Source organism: Caretta caretta, chromosome 2, assembly GCF_965140235.1.
Source record: "Caretta caretta isolate rCarCar2 chromosome 2, rCarCar1.hap1, whole genome shotgun sequence".
In the NCBI taxonomy this organism is placed as follows: Eukaryota; Metazoa; Chordata; order Testudines; family Cheloniidae; genus Caretta; species Caretta caretta.
Genome location: NC_134207.1, coordinates 213,830,052 through 213,848,226, shown reverse-complemented (window position 1 = coordinate 213,848,226; position 18,175 = coordinate 213,830,052). Strand labels below are relative to the sequence as shown.

Here is an 18,175-nt window from a genome sequence, read left to right as displayed (position 1 = left end):
AAGATTTGTGCTGGTGGGCATCAGTTTAATGGCAAAGCTTTACTACCTTTCTGTTTTTTTTAAAAAAAAAAATATATAATTACTAAGACAATATGATCATTTTGAGAAAAAATGTGCGTTTATACTGTGTTTTGTCTTTGCCACAGAGTAAAGCCGTCCCCATCTGAAGGAGCCAAGTCCAATCCATCCAAGAGACACAGAGACAGATTGAATGCAGAGTTAGATCGCTTGGCTAGCCTCTTGCCTTTCCCACAAGATGTTATCGCCAAACTGGATAAACTGTCTGTGCTTAGGCTTAGTGTGAGTTACCTGAGAGCCAAAAGTTTCTTTGATGGTAAGAGATTAAGATTTAATTTCTCTTGGAGTGCTTTTAAAATACTGTTTGGTGCTGTATATTACTTTCACCTGTTCTCATATTTAAAATTGTTGAATGTATCTATACTTCAGTGACATGTCAAGTTGTGCAGCGAGGTACAGTGTAACTGTACAAAATCAGTTGTCCAGTTTCTTGAGAACCAAATGTATCCATTTACATTTCACTTAACTCATCAGCTTGCGTTTCGAAGTAATATTACCTTTAATGAGTCTTCCAGACCTTTTCCTCACTTAACACTTTTTCAGACGGATTTCCCATCAGTTGGATGTTTTCCTTGATGCTGCAAAGATAATTTTGTTATGAATAAAATGATTGAACACCTGCAACCCCATCACATAATTTGTTTTATCATCTAACATGCTTGAGGAAGCTAATTACTGAAACTGATGGAGGCATATTCTCTCCTGTGCTCAAGCTGTGCTTGGCAAAGGAAAATGGAGGGGAGAGGGAAACATAAGGAATTAGTTAAGATTCCCTAGTTCTGTGGGCCGGTCTGCATTGACCCTGGCTCTGGTTTGAGTTATAGCATTCTTGGAGCTGAGAGCTTCCCGTACTGTAGAAATTCTTATCTGTCCAGTTATGGCCAGAATCTGGCTCTCTTGCGGCAGTGCAAAAGAACCATGCCCACAAAAAAAATGGTTGATTGTTATATCACTTGCTGTGATAGTATTGAAGTTCTGATTACATGTAAAATTAAAGTTTATCATCCATATTAATATAGGAATTGAGCTTAAAATGGCGCTAATCTTTTAGTTGAAAGCCTTTTCAGCAAAATTGTGTGACATTTTAACGTCTGTCTTTAACACCACACGACAAGTGTAATGTGGTCAGATATGATTGCTCACTACCATTGATAATCATGCTACTGAAGTCTATCTTCCAAATAGTTTTGCCTTTTTCTTTTCATCAAAGTACTTCCTCTAGGTCAGTGGATCCCAAACACTTTCTCTGTATAACCTCATTTTCAGATGTATTATTTTCTGCGACACCAGACAGCACTGAGGACACCATTTTCAAATGGCATCCTCCATGCAGCAAGACCTTGCACACACTGTACACCTAAGATCAGACTGCATAAAGGGTGCCATTTTCCTTTACAAAATGGTGTCTTCCTCACAGCATGGCCTTGCACGCGCACACTGTGTGCAAGATCACACTGTATGGAGGGTTCCATTTTGTTGAGCAAAACCGCATCCTCCATGTGGCATGACCTTGCACGTATTTTGTAAAATGCTGTTCTCCACCCACTCGGGATTGCTGCCACCCTATCTGCTAATGGAGCCGGGGTCGTGACCCACAGTTTGGGAACCACTGCTCTAGGTTGTCTTGACTGATTGTTAGCAGTCCCACATATAGTGTGTGTGTATATTATTATTGATAACTAATCCTGGTAAATTTTGCAAAGTGTCCTCTTAAAAAAAGTTGAGGTGTTGTTTTTCTTTTTCTGAGTAAACAGTCGATGCAGTGCTTTTTGTGGTAAATCAGGACAGTACAGCATATGACATTTGTTCAGCACTACAGGTTGTCGAAAAGTTTGGTGGAACAATTTCTCATCCTATCACGGGGGGCTGGCCCCTTTAAGGGGAAATGGTGCCTCAACCCACCTGTGTTAAGATCAGTTCAACTTTCCAGGTAGGCATGAATGAGGTCATGTGGTTAACTCAGGTGAGGGCTGGGGAGATAAAGGAGGAACAGACAGACTCCAGGAGGAGTCTTTGTGGAAGGGAGCTCAAGTGGAAGCTGGTAGCACTCCAGCTAGGAGGCCCAAGTGCAACAGAAGTTTGGAAAGCTGTAGCTGGCTTGAGGAAGCAAGTGCGTGCTTCAGGGAATGAGACGGACTCTAGGGGAAAGTAAAGGAAGTTGGATTGGGTCCTGGAAGACCAAACTCCTGACTCGGAAGGAGACACACTGAACTGAGAGACAGAACTGAATTGAACCCAGCTCTGTGAAGGAAAGCTGGGGACTTCTGATTCAAGGAGAGAGACACTGAACTGGGGTGGGGGCCTAGACGGCCAGTGCCTTAGGACTAAATAAATTGGAAACCAGAAGTGGAGTGTGTATATTACCTTTGGACTGTGGTGGTGAGCTATTGAGGAGCCCTGTGAGAGAAGGGAAACTGAGGCACCATGTGTCTGAAGAAGTGGATTTTTTACCCACGAAAGCTTATGCCCAAATAAATCTGTTAGTCTTTAAGGTGCCACCAGACTCCTTGTTGTTTTTGTGGCTACAGACTAACATGGCCACCCCTCGGATACTTGAGGCATTATGCCATCCTTGGCCATGAGAGAGTGCTTGGGGGGCAGCCGGTCTATGACATATTAGAAAATGCTGTTTAGATTAAATAAAGATCTCATAGGACATACCAATTTTCATTGAAACTTTCACAGCAGTTTTTTTGAAATGCTTCGTTTTGATAAGGTAGAAATGCTTTGTTTTGACTTTTGTTATTATTTATAATATAGAAGTTGAAACAGAACACTTCAGCCTCATCAAAACAAAATGTTTCTGAATATTTTGTTTCACCCAAAATTCCAGGATTTTGGCTTTGTCCTGATTTAGGGCAAAACCAGATTTCAGAATTTCCCATTGCAGTTTTTGCAGTTTTCTGCCTGTTCAAGAACATTATGTGGTCTTTCGAGGTCCAGAGATGAGTGCTGAGGTTGCTGCTGTTATTGCCCAGGATTTTTGTGAATCCTGCACAGACTTCAGGGTCTTAATCCAAGTTCACACAGTATAGTAGTATGCCAAAAGCCTCATATTCAGCCCCCACTTTTGTCTCATATATGTTGGTTGTGTCTGACTAGCTTGGATATAGAGGTAGTTTCCATCCATTCAAGTGATTAATTGGAAATAGTTTTCTTGGCACCAAAAAAAGCCTGCATGCACTTTTGGATGTAACATGTCTATAAATAGATCCAGATTTGTAGCAGGGTTGTATATCACTGAACAGAAAATCCCATCTTTTGGGATGAAAGTCATTTCACACAACAATATATATTCAGCACATTGTACTATATTTAGAGATGAACAGTTGCAGGTATATGCTTTGTATTTAATCTTGTTGCATAGTAGTGGGTTCTTTAGCAGAGCTTTGATTAATTTGCCTGTCTGTGGTGAATATGAATTGTTTGTTTTCAAGCTACAAGAAATATGTGCATGTACTGCAAGTTACAGCAGTAACTTTGAATTAGTTTCTTCATATTCGGAACTAGAATTATCTGAGACTTGAAAAATTTGTGCACGTTGTACAACATTAAGATGTCCTGAAAGAAGTCTTGAAAAAATTGATAATGGGAGATAAATTTGAAAAGAGAGGAATCATTTTTGGATATAGATTAGCTTTATTAAGAACAAATTTAAGGATATCTGCCTATACTATAAGGATGGTAACACTGAAAAATGGTATCTTTCATGAAATCCAGGTAACTCCTATTACTCTTATGCTGGTGATTTACTGTTGCAAAAATTTATTTTTATGCAATCTTACCCCTCTTTCTGCTCACCTTAGCTTCACGTGTGTTTTATCACTGAATATCTTGCGGCTTCCCAATAAAGGAGTAGAGTTCACACTATTTGGATTTTAAAGCTTGAAAAGGCTAGTGTGGCTGCTATTTGTTGCATTTGATATGTTTTTTAAAAAGTTTTCCAACTCCTTTCATGTATTGTTAGACAGACTTTAGGTAAACTCCTCTGGCTCAACTAGTTGGGTATTTAACTCATTGTCCTAATTGAGGAGAATAGAGGGGAGGAGGAAGTGTCATCTGAACAGTGTCTGATCTAATTTCTGCTGAAGTGTGTAAATCTCTGCACATTTGGAATGTTCATGACTATCTCTGGTGACGAAAATAAATTGTAGTTTTACTTACATTTCTCTTTGTTAGAGAAGACTATAGAGATATGTACATGGCTAATAAAACATTGTCTTTAACCAATCTGAATAATAAGCACTTATTTTTTTTGTAGAGTCCTACAACAGGGCAATTAGTGTTACTTTTATAAATGAAGGGCTTTGTGATATGTGAAATGGAGTGTAGGCTCTTTTGTACAAATTGCATCTGTGTGTGTGTGTGTATAAAAAAAACAGTTCCTTACATTACAGGATTTAAAAAAAAAACAACTAAATTTTCATCCTGTTGTGCTTGGCAGTCTGTAATTCCAGCAACTAAGTGAACAACAAAGAAATTCTGACATTCTCATCTTCAACACAGTTGTTTGTAAATGTGTAGCACCCATTTATTCTATAGTTTAAACTCTGTTAGATGTGAAAAGAGAAGCAAGACCTGTGTTAAGAATATTGCTCATCTTTTGTGGTGGTTCATCTTAAATTGTGACAGGTGTCTTCATTTATCGCTCCGGATGGAATTGTGAGCATAGGGCTTTTCGTACCATTTTTGTTAAGACTCACTGACTGACTGACTGAATATATCTTTAAGACATTCTAAGAGCATTGTGTGGTTGGTAACTCAGAATCTGTCTCAAAGTATTTAAAGGTTTACACCTATAGTTACTAATAAAAGTGAAGAGTACAAATAAATCTAACTGTCTAAGATTCAGACAGATGCAATATTAGGAGTAGGGAACAACCCTAATCTTTTCACTGTTTAAAAGACTTCGTGTGTATTATTATAGAAGTTGCAACTAGGGTGACCAGATGTCCTGATTTTATAGGGACAGTACCGATTTTGGAGACTTTTTCTTATATAGGCACCTATTACCCTCCACCCCATCCCGATTTTTTTACACTTGTTATCTGGTCACCCTAGTTGCAACAAAGATTGATCCACCAAAGGAAAAGGTCAGGATTTCTGTACCACATGACAGGTTTCAGAGGAACAGCCGTGTTAGTCTGTATTCGCAAAAAGAAAAGGAGTACTTGTGGCACCTTAGAGACTAACCAATTTATTTGAGCATGAGCTTTCGTGAGCTACAGCTCACTTGCTCACGAAAGCTCATGCTCAAATAAATTGGTTAGTCTCTAAGGTGCCACAAGTACTCCTTTTCTTTGTACCACATGAGTTTTTTCTGATGTAAAGTGCAGTTTAAAACAATGGTGCCCTTTATAGTGTCTCATAGAATATGAAGAAGAACCAATCTTTGTGCAGTGAGCTGAAATACTCTGTGTATAAAACAAACCTGTTAAATGCAAAAGTTAGCATTGTGATTGTCATGTTATTAACACAGCATGCTGAAGTGAAGGGAAACGTTAAATGAATAACAGGATGCAAATGGGGGTGTATGTGAATTCCTGCGGAAAGTAAAATATAAACGTGTAATCATATGATCTTGCTTGAAAGGAAACCCAAGTTTTTTGCTGTAACAATAGATATTTTTTCAAAGAAAACACTTGCATTTTTCCAAGTTTAAATAATCCAGAGTGGATGTCTGTTTTCTGAAGACGGAAATCTGTGAAAGATGGAACTATTTTTATACTTTTTTAAAAAGTCATCTTAAGTAGAAATAAAGTATAAAAGATCATCTTATTTAACTTTTAGACTGTTCAGCCATGGCTTTGAGAAAGATTGAGGTCAAGAAGCTTTTAATGTACTTGTTTGCTTCTCAGATATTAAGGAGATGCTTCCATAATTAAAGTTGTGGGAGTCATTCCAATAGTCCTGAAATTAAGAAACCATTGAACTCAGCAGATTTACGTAAAAAGGTACTCTATTGCAGAACTAATTGAGAAGATGCACTTAATTTCTACAGTATTATAATTAGAGGGTAGTCTCCCGTGCCTGCCTCAGTGATGATGATTTTATTTCATCTAAACAAGTGGCACTGCAGCTTTGTAAATGATGATATGATGATATAATTAAGTCTGATGATATTCAGCAGTTGGTCACATTCACGTAATGAGCTGCCAGCAATCTGAATGGAGAACAAGTAACCCACTAGTCATAACCAAAAATATCCAAAGGCAATTGTTGACTGCATTATCTATAATTAAATTCATTATAAGGGTGAGACAGTTGCATAACTTGGAACAAGCTGCCTATGTTGCCAGCATAATACAAAAGCACTGTGCTGTTGGTTGAATTGTAATTTTAGATATGTATATCAAAATATCTTAGAAACATTAGCATGTTGCTTATATGACTGGTGTCTATTTCATTTTCCTATAAATTCCTGTGGTTTTTAATAGGCACTCTTTTTTTTTTGTTGCTCATTGGACAGTATTCTGCTGTCACTGAAGAAAGTTTCTGTTGAAAATTAGTTTCTTATGCAAGTCATATGCATAAGAATTAGTTTCTTATGCAAGTGATTTTGGCAAGCCCAGCACAACATAAAGTAACTACTTCAAGGTGTTTTTTCATTAAAGTTGCATTTCCTAATTTTACTCTGAAATGTAATAATTAACACACACATTCTTTAGTGTAGGATGACTTCATCGTTCCTCATCAGCAAGAGGGCTTTCAATCTAAGATAAGAGACAACAGATGTGCACAACAGATATGGGCACAAGGTAACAATGAAACTATTAAGAGCATCATGATGAGCGATCTCACCACTTTAGCTGCTTAACTGGTAGATATAACACTTTTGTCAGGTGTTAGACTGTATAAAGGGCTGATTTCAATATGATGTCTAGGATTACTGCTAGGGGTCCTTTTGAAAATATATAAAACAATTGGTTCAGGTCTCCACCTTTCCCCCACATTCATAGGGTTTAAGGCCAAAAAGGTACATTAGAACTTGTCTGACCTTACGTATATCACAGGCCATTAAATTTTACAGTTATCCCTGTATTGAGCTTAATAACTTGTGCTTGATTAAAGCATAACTTGTACTTGGCTAAAGCATATCTTCCAGAAAGGCATCCAGCCTTGATTTCGAGACAAAGAGGTAGAGAATCCACCACTTCCCTTGGTAGCTTGTTCTAGTGGCTGATCACTTTAACTGTTTTAAAAATGTGTGCCTTATTTCTAATTTGAATGTATTTGGTTTCAGCTTCTAGCCATTGGTTCTTGTTATGCCGTTCTATCCTCAATTAAAGAGCCCTTTAGTACCCAGGATTATCTCATGTGAAGGTACTTACACACTGTAATCAAGCCACCACTCAAATCGTCTTTGATAAACAGACTGAGCTGGTTAAATCTGTCACTAAATCATTTTCTCTAGCCCTCAAATATTTTTCGTGGATCTTTTCTCTACCCACAGTTTTTCAAAATCCTTTTTACAATGTGGACACTAGAACTTGATGCAGTATTCCAGTATTGGTTTCACCAATGCCATATACAGAGGTAAAGTCATCTTGCTGACTACGCGTGTTTATACATCAAGGATTGCCTTGTCCTTTTTGACATAGCATGGCATTAGGAGCTCCTGTTAAGTTGCTTGTTTACTATAACCTCTAAGTCCTCTTCAAAGTCGCTGCATTCCAGGATGCAGCCCTGAACTCTGTAGGCTTGGCTTGCATTCGTTGTTCCTAGATGGATAACTTGGCATTTGTCTGTACTAAAACACATTTTGTATGAATGGGCCCAGGTTATGAAATGATCATATTGCTCAGTATGACTGCCCTGCCCTCCTCATTATTTGCCTCTCCACCAATCTGTGTGTCATCGGCAGATTTTATCAACAATGTTTTTACATTTACTTCCAGATCATTGATGAAAATGTTGAATAGTATCAGGCTTGGTACCAATCTCTGCAGAACCCCACTAGATATGCCCCGATTTGATGATTTCCCACACTTCTGCACTTCAGATTCAGGAAATCAAAAGCTAAAACTTTGGCCACCTTTAACAGTGTATCATTTTTGCTCTTACAAGCGCACACAAGTCTTGTGGGAACCTGAAACACAACTACTTATATTGGGCTAAAAAAAAATGAATTTTAAAATGAAATTCAGCAACACCAAACACTTCTGAGAGCGAGGAGCTTCTCCAGTTCCATTTGTTATTTATTAGTAAGGCTACGATTTTATCACTGAGGTTGTGGAAATCACGGAATCCATGCCTTCCAGAGACCTCCATGACTTCAGCCTGTAGCGGTGCGGAGCTGCGAAGTGCCATGAAGCTTCCAACTGGGACCTGCAGCTGCCCAGCCTCTGGAGCTATGGGGTGACCCCAGAGCCCCAGCAGCAGCCATGGGTGCTGGAGCCTTGTCCCTCCCCATTTTGTCAGGGATATTTTTAGTAAAAATTACGGACAGGTCATGGACGTCCATGAATATTTCTTTATTGCTCATGACCTGTCTTGACTTTTACTAAAAAATATGTGACAGAATCTTAGCCTTATGTATTAGCTATTTGTTAAGGCACTTACTCAAAGCACACCCATCACAAATCTAAACCACATTCTCAAATATAGTTTAACTTGATAGTAGTCAAAGGGGTGCAATATGGACAGTCTCCCCTCTGGTCCACCTCTACCAAGTACAGCCTAGACTTTCTCTAGCCTACAGCAATCGGCCACCATCCTCTACTGCCAGCTCTTGTCCAGTCTGCAGCTGCCATTTCACCAGGTTGGCTCCAATCCGGATAGCTTTAATATGATGCTGGAGTGGAATAGAGCCTCTCTCACCAGAACAAAAGCCTCCAGAAGAAGTGTCTCCTCTATCCGTATTGTGCCTGACTTCCAGATCAGGGTTACATAACACTTTTAATACTATTTCTAAGAATGAAACATAAATTCCAAATAAAAGAACTGTAAGCACTTCATAAACTCCTTAGGTAAGTAGCCCCTCGATTTCCTCTTTTTTTACCTAGGCGGAAGCCAGAGAGCCTAATGAGCAAACTAAGCGGGTAGGAGGTTCACACTCTATTTTTTCCTTCCTCACTGTAGAGGAAGCCCAAAGAGCTGTTCCTAGCAAGCAGTCCTCGACTTATATTAGCATCTGTTCATCTTCCTTTCTTAGTTACAGCTTTGGATTTTATTTGTAATTCTGGAAATGTTTTAAAAATAAACACTTTGTTTACAGGCACTGTTCAGGTTGTTAGGCCTAAAGTCCCATGACTGTGTTCCCCTTTTTGAAAGTTAATTTCCTGGGTTCATTGATTAAATTTAAAGTTACATCCTAAATTCAAGTTGATTTGTTTCTTCTTATTTGAGTTTGACACTTTACTGCCTCTGACATCAGCACTAGCATATGCTGATGCCCTCTTAAGTCCAATGCTGTAAAAACTAGACCTTTCAATTTGTTCCACAACACTCCTTATGCTCTCCTTTCCTCACTGGTGACAAATTAAGTATTCTCCCTTTCACCCAAGCTTACAACCTGTTTTCTTTCATACTCTTTCCTCCCTCAAACATCCAGCCTCTCTCCAGCTCTGTTGCTTCTTCCAAAGTATCTCCTCTTCAGGCACAAACAGCCTTGTCTATTTCTAAGTCATCTTCTGTGTCAATTACTGTAGTCCCCTTTCTTGCACCTCATTTCTCATCTTGCCTCAGTCCAATATTACCAAAATGCTGCTATGAAAATCTTCTACTTCCATGGCATTGATGATTATAGTAGCACCTAAAAAACACAACCAGGTTAGCTCTCCTTGTGCTTGTTGGTCAAATCATAATTGACAGCCCCTACTCCAAAGAGGTGTAAAATCTAAAATGTCATGGTACATAAAGATCCTTGTTGAAATCCTGGTCCTATTGAATTCCATGTCAAAACTCCGCATTGACTTTGTGCCAGGATATCACACCTTGAACTTTTCGTTGAATACTGTTTTAAAAATAATTCCTTGTAATTCTAAAGATCACTCTTTGCGGGGAGGAAGAGAAGGCAGGAAAAACACTTAATAGTGTTAAAAATGCTAGTATCTTATGTAATTTTAAAGATATAATAAGCAGTTAAGGCTGAAACACCTTTTCATGCTTTGCGTTTCTGTTATGATTCAGCATTTTCCTGTCACACGTACTTGTTAACCGAAATGTCTGAGTTTTCCTGTTTGATTTTTATCGATACTCTGATAAGGAAATAAGACATTTGCTTGTATGGTTGAGCTCTGTAGTTTATAACTCTGGCCATTTATAACACAATCTATTTCCCTATGAAACAAAAACTTCAACCCTTAAAACAGTTGCTACTCAGTAAATGTTTTAATGAAGCTGTTACTGGTTAAAAAGTGGTTGCTTTGTGAAAAATTTTAAAAGTTTAGAACAATCCCAGACAAGTACTTCATTAATTAAGATGATCAAAAACATTAATAAACACTTTTAGATCAATTTATATGTATAGATTTTAGAAGTATTAGTTTAGCTAAGTAGTAAATAGTTATGGGTTAGTTCATAACACATATCTTATCAGCAAACCTCAAGGTAAAAGATTTCAGCCATCCAAGACATCTAAAATAGTAGAAAAAAAATAAAAAGTGTTCTTCCAGTATTTCTAGACTAAATTTTGTTGCTTAGCCTGGGTTCATTTGTTTCCTACTGCAGAGATTATAAAAGGAAGACTTCCATCCTTGTGAGATGATGGATTGGATGTCAGAATAGCTGCAACTTTTTCCACAAGGCATTCTGTTCAAAACAAAAATTTACCATTAAGACTAAAATGAGATGAAGTAATCTTTTTAAATTTGGACAAAAAGGGTTATCTGAAACTGCTCTAGGAAATTACAGCTAGCTTACTTTGTAAATAACAATTTAATCATTTTTAGTCATATTTGCTGGATGCCACCTCTGATTGGGCTAAGAGGTATAGTACGTGTTTCTAAAACTCAGATACCATAAATGACCTTCCTTTCAAAGGTGAGTATTTGTAGGCTGTGGTGACTGTATAGGTGTTCAGCACATCTGAAAAATCAGACCAGTAAAAATTACATGTTGAGTTTCTGTAGCACCTTCAGTTCAAGGATTTCAACAAGCTTTACAACAGCAAATGGCTTATGTCTCACAAAACCTTTGTATGGTACAGTAAATATCTTTATTTTATTAACAAAGAAACTGAGTTACAGAAAGGTAAAATGATTTATTTGCTCAAGGTAATACATGGTATATTGTAATACACATCCTCATTCAGTAATGAATTTATATTGCAGCAGCATATAGAAATCCTAATTTCTTTCTCTTCATGGAAAGCTTTAAAAAAAAAAAAAAAAACCCTCCAAGGAATTGAGTAGTTCTGCCTGCCCTAATGTCTATTCTTGTTTGTACATTTTATTGAAGTTTTGTAATAGATCTGAAAAAATCTAGTGACTGCAAACCTGATCAGATACCAGATCTAAACTAATACTACATTTAGCAGTACTACACACTCTCAATGATTAAAAAATGAACACTACTCTTACCAAATGGTATCCAAAATATTAGTTTCCTATTTTAATTACGAAAACACTGCAGTATTTTAAATACCATATTGTGATAAATGTTCTCCTTTTAATGGAGACTGTTCCTTAAATAAGCATTAATTGTAGAGTTCGATAGTTATTAATACTAGCTACATAAAAACCCCCACACATAAACAAGTGTCCATAATGTTCATTTTAAATGAAAGTCTCCTCTGTGTGCAAGAGTTATGCACCAGTGAAGTTCAATGTAAGCCATATTGCAAGGGCTTCAGTTGTATATGAGCCTTGTGTGGTCCTCAGCACATAGGTGAATTTCACCTGTTTTACATTTTAAAAAAATAAATATCTTTAAAATACTTACCTGCTTTGACAGTTTTTGACTCAAGATTTGTGTCCTTCTAGGAGTGAGTCAAAGGAAAGAGTATTCTGCAGACGAACATATTTACAACACCTGCTGTAGCTTCAGGTTTTTATAAAGCCCTTGGAATTTTCAGAATATTTGCATTAGTAAAGCTTGCAAAATCCCAAAATACACTCCATGGGGGAAAAAAAAAAGTCAAAAGTTAATTCTTCAGTCATGTCTTGTCAGTGGGTTTACATGACAGAGGAATTTCATAGCTGCTACATTTTTTTTCTCTCTCTGTAAAAATAAGGTTCTAGTTACTGGTGGTGATATAAAGAAAGTGATTCACTTCCCCTACCATTTATTATAATATTAGTGCAGCATGTTATTAAAACTTCAGTATGCATTATTCTGTAAACCATCAATGACGGTTGCAGTTATTTGTGGTATAAATTATAAATCGGGGGGGAGGGGGAGGGAACTATGAGATTTTAGTTGGATAGAACTGCCCTTTGCCTTACAGACCTGACTCAGTGATATTTAGAATAGAGGAAAAGATATAGTATGAGAAATGCACTATAAATATGATTATTCAAAATCACTTATCACCAAAAATTTGTATTATACATACATAGTAGGAAGCATTTCCCACTGAGGTGAAACTGGCACAAAATGCCAAACTAGTTGACAGGTTTCAGAGTAGCAGCCGTGTTAGTCTGTATTCTCAAAAAGAAAAGGAGTACTTGTGGCACCTTAGATTGGGTAGTCTCTAAGGTGCCACAAGTGTTCCTTTTCTTTTTGCAAACTAGTTAGAATACTCGTCTACAACCTGGTGGTGCCAAATTCAATTACAAGTGTGGCATGACTCAAATAATCTCAGCACTGGGGATATGGTCATAACAATTCTTTTCAGTTCTGGTGGCAGAAAGATTCTCAGGTTTGTAACCATGTGGAAACCCAAGTCTTGTATTCTTGGCCATTCTTCTCCATCTTAGCAGATCCAGACAGTCTTGGAAACTTCCATCAAACTCACAAGAAATCCAGTGCCTGATTTAAATGTCTGGTTTTTAGGCTAAAAATCTGACTCTGTTGCAGGTAGTTGCACAAAAACAAGTATACAGCTTTTTACTGAACAATATCTTACAAGTATATTCAATCTGATTTGTGTATTTTTTTTGTGGTTTAACTAAAAGCAAAACTTTTGAAGTGCCTTTAACTCACTCTTTCATTCAGGAATGACTGGATGTCTGTTTTGCAGGTGACTAACATTTTTTTCTTGTAATAAGATTTAAATAGAGTTTCAGTTCATAATAAGCTGTTATGTTGCATTGCTGTTGAAGTTCCTATATCAGTGATCTAGAAAGAAATACTCATTTAGGAGAAGATTGTGGCTGATTGGACTTCTGAGCACTGTGCTAGACAAGTGGTTTCCTTCTCAGACACTCTCCTTTTGCTTTGTTAAACGAAAGTGTTCACAAAAGTGTAGATACAGAAAAATCTCGTAGGAGGGTCTTTTTTGTTTGGGTTTTTTTTTAGACATTGAATTGGCTTGAGGAGCAAAACAAGGACTTCAAGTCTAATGCTTTGCCTACACTTTGCAGCTTTAGCAACGTGACTGTGTCGTTACAGCTGTGCTGCTAAAAGGTGCGCAGTGTAGCCACTGTTTGTCAGCTCTCCTGCCGACAAAAATCTTAAACCCCCAACGAGTGGCAGTAGCTTTGCCGATAAAGCGCTGTTCACACTGGCACTTTTCGTCTATAAACTTGGTCTTTCGTGGTGTTTTTTCTGTTTTTTTAACACCTCTGAATGACAACTTTTGTCGTTCAGTTGCTAGTATAGATAAAGCCTAAGTGAGATTGATAAGATGGTATAAATTAAAAAGGGGGGTTAAGTTTATTAGGCAGTAGGAAACAATTGGGGAAGAAGGAGCCTATTCAGTCTCCATCAAAACAGAATCAGACTGCTGGAACAAAAAACAAATATATTTTGGGGGAGTGTTTAAACTAAGAGCTGGGGAGACATCCACAGAAGCTGAGAAGTACACAAGTTAGTTTTATTACTGACAACAGATATAGAGCTCACTGGGAGATTTTTACTGAAATGGTTTGTCAGAAAATGCTAATTCATCAAAACATACTCTTTTTAGGAGTGTACCAATTTTGACCAAAAAAACCAAAAACCAAAAAAACACCTGTTGGGAACGGTTTCTTAAGTATAGGATGAATTTTCTGATCAAAATGATAGATACAGATCCACTCCACGCAACACTTAACAGCTTGGTGGCTAAGGCATTTACCTGGGTTGTGGGAGACTGAGGTTCAAGTCCCAGGTCTGAATCAGGCAGAGCAGAAACTTGAACCTGGGTCTCCCAACTCCAGATGTATGCTTAGATAGCAGTCTATTAGCTGTTCTCGGGACAGGTGTTGTCTCTCTTATTTTGACTAGATATTCCAGGCTGGACATGAGAAACCATTTCCTGACGAAAAGTTTATCAAAAGTGGTACAGTCTAGTGAAGAAGTTATATCAAAGAGAAACCATTTAATTGAAAAATTCCCAATCAGTTTTGATTAGATGAAGGTGTTTGGGAGGGGTGAGGGGAAGTGAGACTGGTAGCTCTGCTTATGTTTTCTGACAATTCCCACCATAAGCCTCCTTTTAAAGGGTTTTTGCCCCTTTCTCTGAAACTTCTGGTGCTTGCCACTGTTGGAGGCAGGACTGAACTAGATAGACCTCTGCCCGGTCTTGGTGCATTGCCCTAGTCTGCACACCTCAGGTTGAAAATGAAAAAGTTTCTCGCCTTTAATTTTCCTCTTGAGCATATGACATCTTAAAAAGGAATCCAACTGTGCTAATCTTGCCCCTCACCACTACAAACAAAATAATTTATTACTGGGAAAGGATCATTTGATCAAGGATTGTAAATGGACATAGGGAGGAAAGAAAAAGTGTGCACGGGTGAGGAGTGGAACTTTTTATAGGTAATAAATTAGCAGGTTTTTTCAAGAATTATAGGGTAATTGACCCATATTAGTTCACAAACAACTTACCTTTCCTCCTTCAAATCTGTCAAATAACCTCTGCAAAGCTTTTCAACAATATCTGTAAGATTCCTGCTCTATCTCCAACTTTTATTAGAATCCGATCTGTTCCTCTAAGCCAGTGGTGGGCAGCCTGCTGCCTGTGGGCCACACACGGCCCATCAGGTAATCCACTGGTGGGCTGCGAGACAGTGTTTACATTTACCATCCACTGGCATGGCCGCCCGCAGCTCCCAGTGGCCGCAGTTCGCCGTTCCCGTTCCAATTTCTTGGAGAAATTCTCAATCTTCATTCCCCTGATTCTCTAAAGGTTGGTCTGCTGTCTTATTTTTGATTTACAAGCTCCTTTGGGCTGCTAGCTGTAGTAGGCATAGCTGCTTGCAGCTCCCAGTGGCCACGGTTCATCGTTCCCAGCCAATGGGAGCTGTGGGAAACGGCATGGGCCGGGCCACTGCTTCCCTCAGCTCCCATTGGCCAGAACGGCGAACCACAGCCACTGGGAGCTGCAAGCGGCCGTACCTGCAGACGCTCAGGTAAACAAAGCATCTTGCAGCCCACCAGGGGCTTACCCTGAACAAGCCGTGAACCAAGTTTCGGAACCCCTGCTCTATTATTATTAGGTGCTAATAACAATTCATGACAGAAACAAAGCTAACTATGGTTGCATTATATGGATCAAACGAGAAGTCTCTGTATTGGGCAGAATGCAAATTATAACATTAACAGTAATATCTCAAGTTGTGGCAATGCTTCCTTTGCCTTCAAAAGTATACTTTTTATAGCAATAGAGAGATAAACAGCAAAGATCACTTACAGTGCTAAAAGTACCTTGTAATACAGGAGAATTATTTCTCCTTTACTTAGTAAGTTAATGCTTGGCATATCGTGTGGCTCATTTGACAGTCTTAATATGTAAGAATGTACCAGTTAGCTGGGGAGCAAAGGTGACCAGGAGAGCCCAATTAGTACCATCATTTGTGATGAAATTATTATTGCAGTCATAAGCCTATTATTGTACAGCCATAATAAAACTTTGATAGGTGCCACTCTTTTTTACCAATAACCATGCAAGTAAATTAAATTCCTCCTCTTGTGGAAATCCATATCTAAATTATAAACTTGCATAGTTTCCAGCAATTCAAGAAAAATAATGAACTTTTATCAAGAAAAACATAGATGAAACTATCTAATCTACAATGATCACATCTTTCAGTGCACTTTTTCTAAAAGTAACCATTTCCACCTTACCTATATATAACTAAAAGTAATCAGTTCAGTGACTGGTAAGTCTAAAAGATGAAATAGAGACACATTCAACACAGTGAAGTTATCCAAATGTATAAAGTTTTATCCATAAATGTTGAACGGAACAGGCAAGATGAACCATATAACTAATTAACTTACAAATGAAAACCAGCCAATAAATCTGCCTTTGTATTTTGACAGATGACAAATTATTCTTGCAGAAAATTCATAAAGTAATTGAATGTGATTCTGAAGGGTAGATTTTGTTTGGTTGACTGTTTTTCCTTGTTATTACTGAAGTGGTTTAATGAAAATTGTTACATTTGTCCACAGGGTCAGTTTTGTTTGAAAGCCTGCTAAGAAAATAAGTTGAATGTCAACACATTGTATATAGTATTTGTGTTACGTCAGTTGCACTGGTTCCAGAAAGGTACCATCTATGGTTTTTATACCTTTTTTATATAAAGGTTTGGAGTGAAATAAATTGGTGTTCTGGCACCAGGTTCTGAGGGAGGAAATGCAATCGGGTACATAAATGTAAGAGTAAATTATTACTGAATTTTCCAGACATCCAAGCATATTTTTTGTGATTCTAATGGAAAGCATTGTTTACCTCTATCTAGTTTGTGTATTTTATCATTAAATTACCTTAACCCATGTTAAATGTATGTTTTAGAAAAGAAGTTGGCACCTGTGTTTCCTGCAACCTGCCCTGCCCTGGTAGATTACCTGCTCCTAGCTATAGGAGGAGGAAAACAAATCTGATCCTATAAATACAGCCAAAGATAGAGATAATCTGGAGCAGCTCCAGCCAGGCTTATAAACTAACCGGCTTATGATCGATATTTATGGTCTGAAAGAAAAATATTCGGTATTTTTCTTCAGCCACAAAATAGAGGCAGTGATCGTATGATAGCTAATGTTTTCAACAGAATAAGTTGACAACTCTTTCAGCTGACTTGGGAAAGGTTACCTGTGGAAAAACAAGAGTCCATGCAGGGACCTCACCCTGGTAAACCTGAAGTACGTTTTCTGGGAGACAGCTCCCACAGCCTAGTTTTCTGTTAAAGGTATCTGGGACTTCTGTTTTAGCCGTAGAAAAACAGAGCTTTTTGCCTTTGTCTACAACATTACATTGGCATACACTGCATGCCCTAACAAAGGCGTAAATAGCAGTGTCTCCCATCTAAACTGCTGTTTTTAGCTGTGAAGTGTGCTGCTGTGGGAGCCTTTCACCACTACAGGGACCTGACGGAGTCTTTCTCCCATTGTGAGGAAAGGCTCTGGCATCTCCTTACTGCCTCCCCCTCTGCCAGAGCCTTTCGCTGATGTATGTAACTACACACCACAATGTGGACGTAGTCCGCTTTTCACTGTGGAATGTAGCTATGGGAATTCTATGCACCGCCACAAGGGGTGTGCAGTGTAGACATACCCTTTACTCCTTCCGAATGGCTATTAGCCTATCACTATGGTTCTACAAGACTTAATTGTCTTTTAAGGGATTGAACATACTTTTTTTTCCCCCCTATTATATGGTTTTGGTGGCCATATTTTGTCACAAGAATTAATGGTAGATAATTGATTTCTGCATTAAAAATCCATTTATGCAGCTCAGTTGTGATAGTCTTTCACAATTTTATAGGCTGTCCATATAAGGTCTAGTCATGCTTCCGTTCTAAGCAAGAAATAGTTTTATTTTACCTTAACAGAAGGATTATAAAATTTTAAAATATCCCATTCCTTTGAAACGATGCAAGTTTTTCCTGTTTTTCTTTGTTGATGTCAAGTAAGAGGGACAAATGAATTGACTAAAATGTATGAAAAGGACTAATATAAAAAGTCATAGTATGTTTGCCTAAAGTACTAAAATGTAATAGTGAGAATAGATTTTTATGCAAAGTTCTTTACAGTGTTTTAGGAACCTTACTGTAGTTTTGTTTCACCA

The 18,175-nt window shown here is 38.0% G+C and overlaps 1 protein-coding gene across 1 annotated transcript in view; it reads left to right on the top strand.

Moving 5' to 3' along the window:
* The window catches only part of AHR (aryl hydrocarbon receptor), a 93,523-nt gene that overhangs the window by 10,872 nt on the left and 64,476 nt on the right, over nucleotides 1–18,175 (top strand). The window contains exon 2 of the mRNA XM_048838324.2: nucleotides 147–334. Within this exon, the coding sequence (XP_048694281.1) occupies nucleotides 147–334 (188 nt within the window). The remainder of the gene's footprint in view (nucleotides 1–146; nucleotides 335–18,175) is intronic.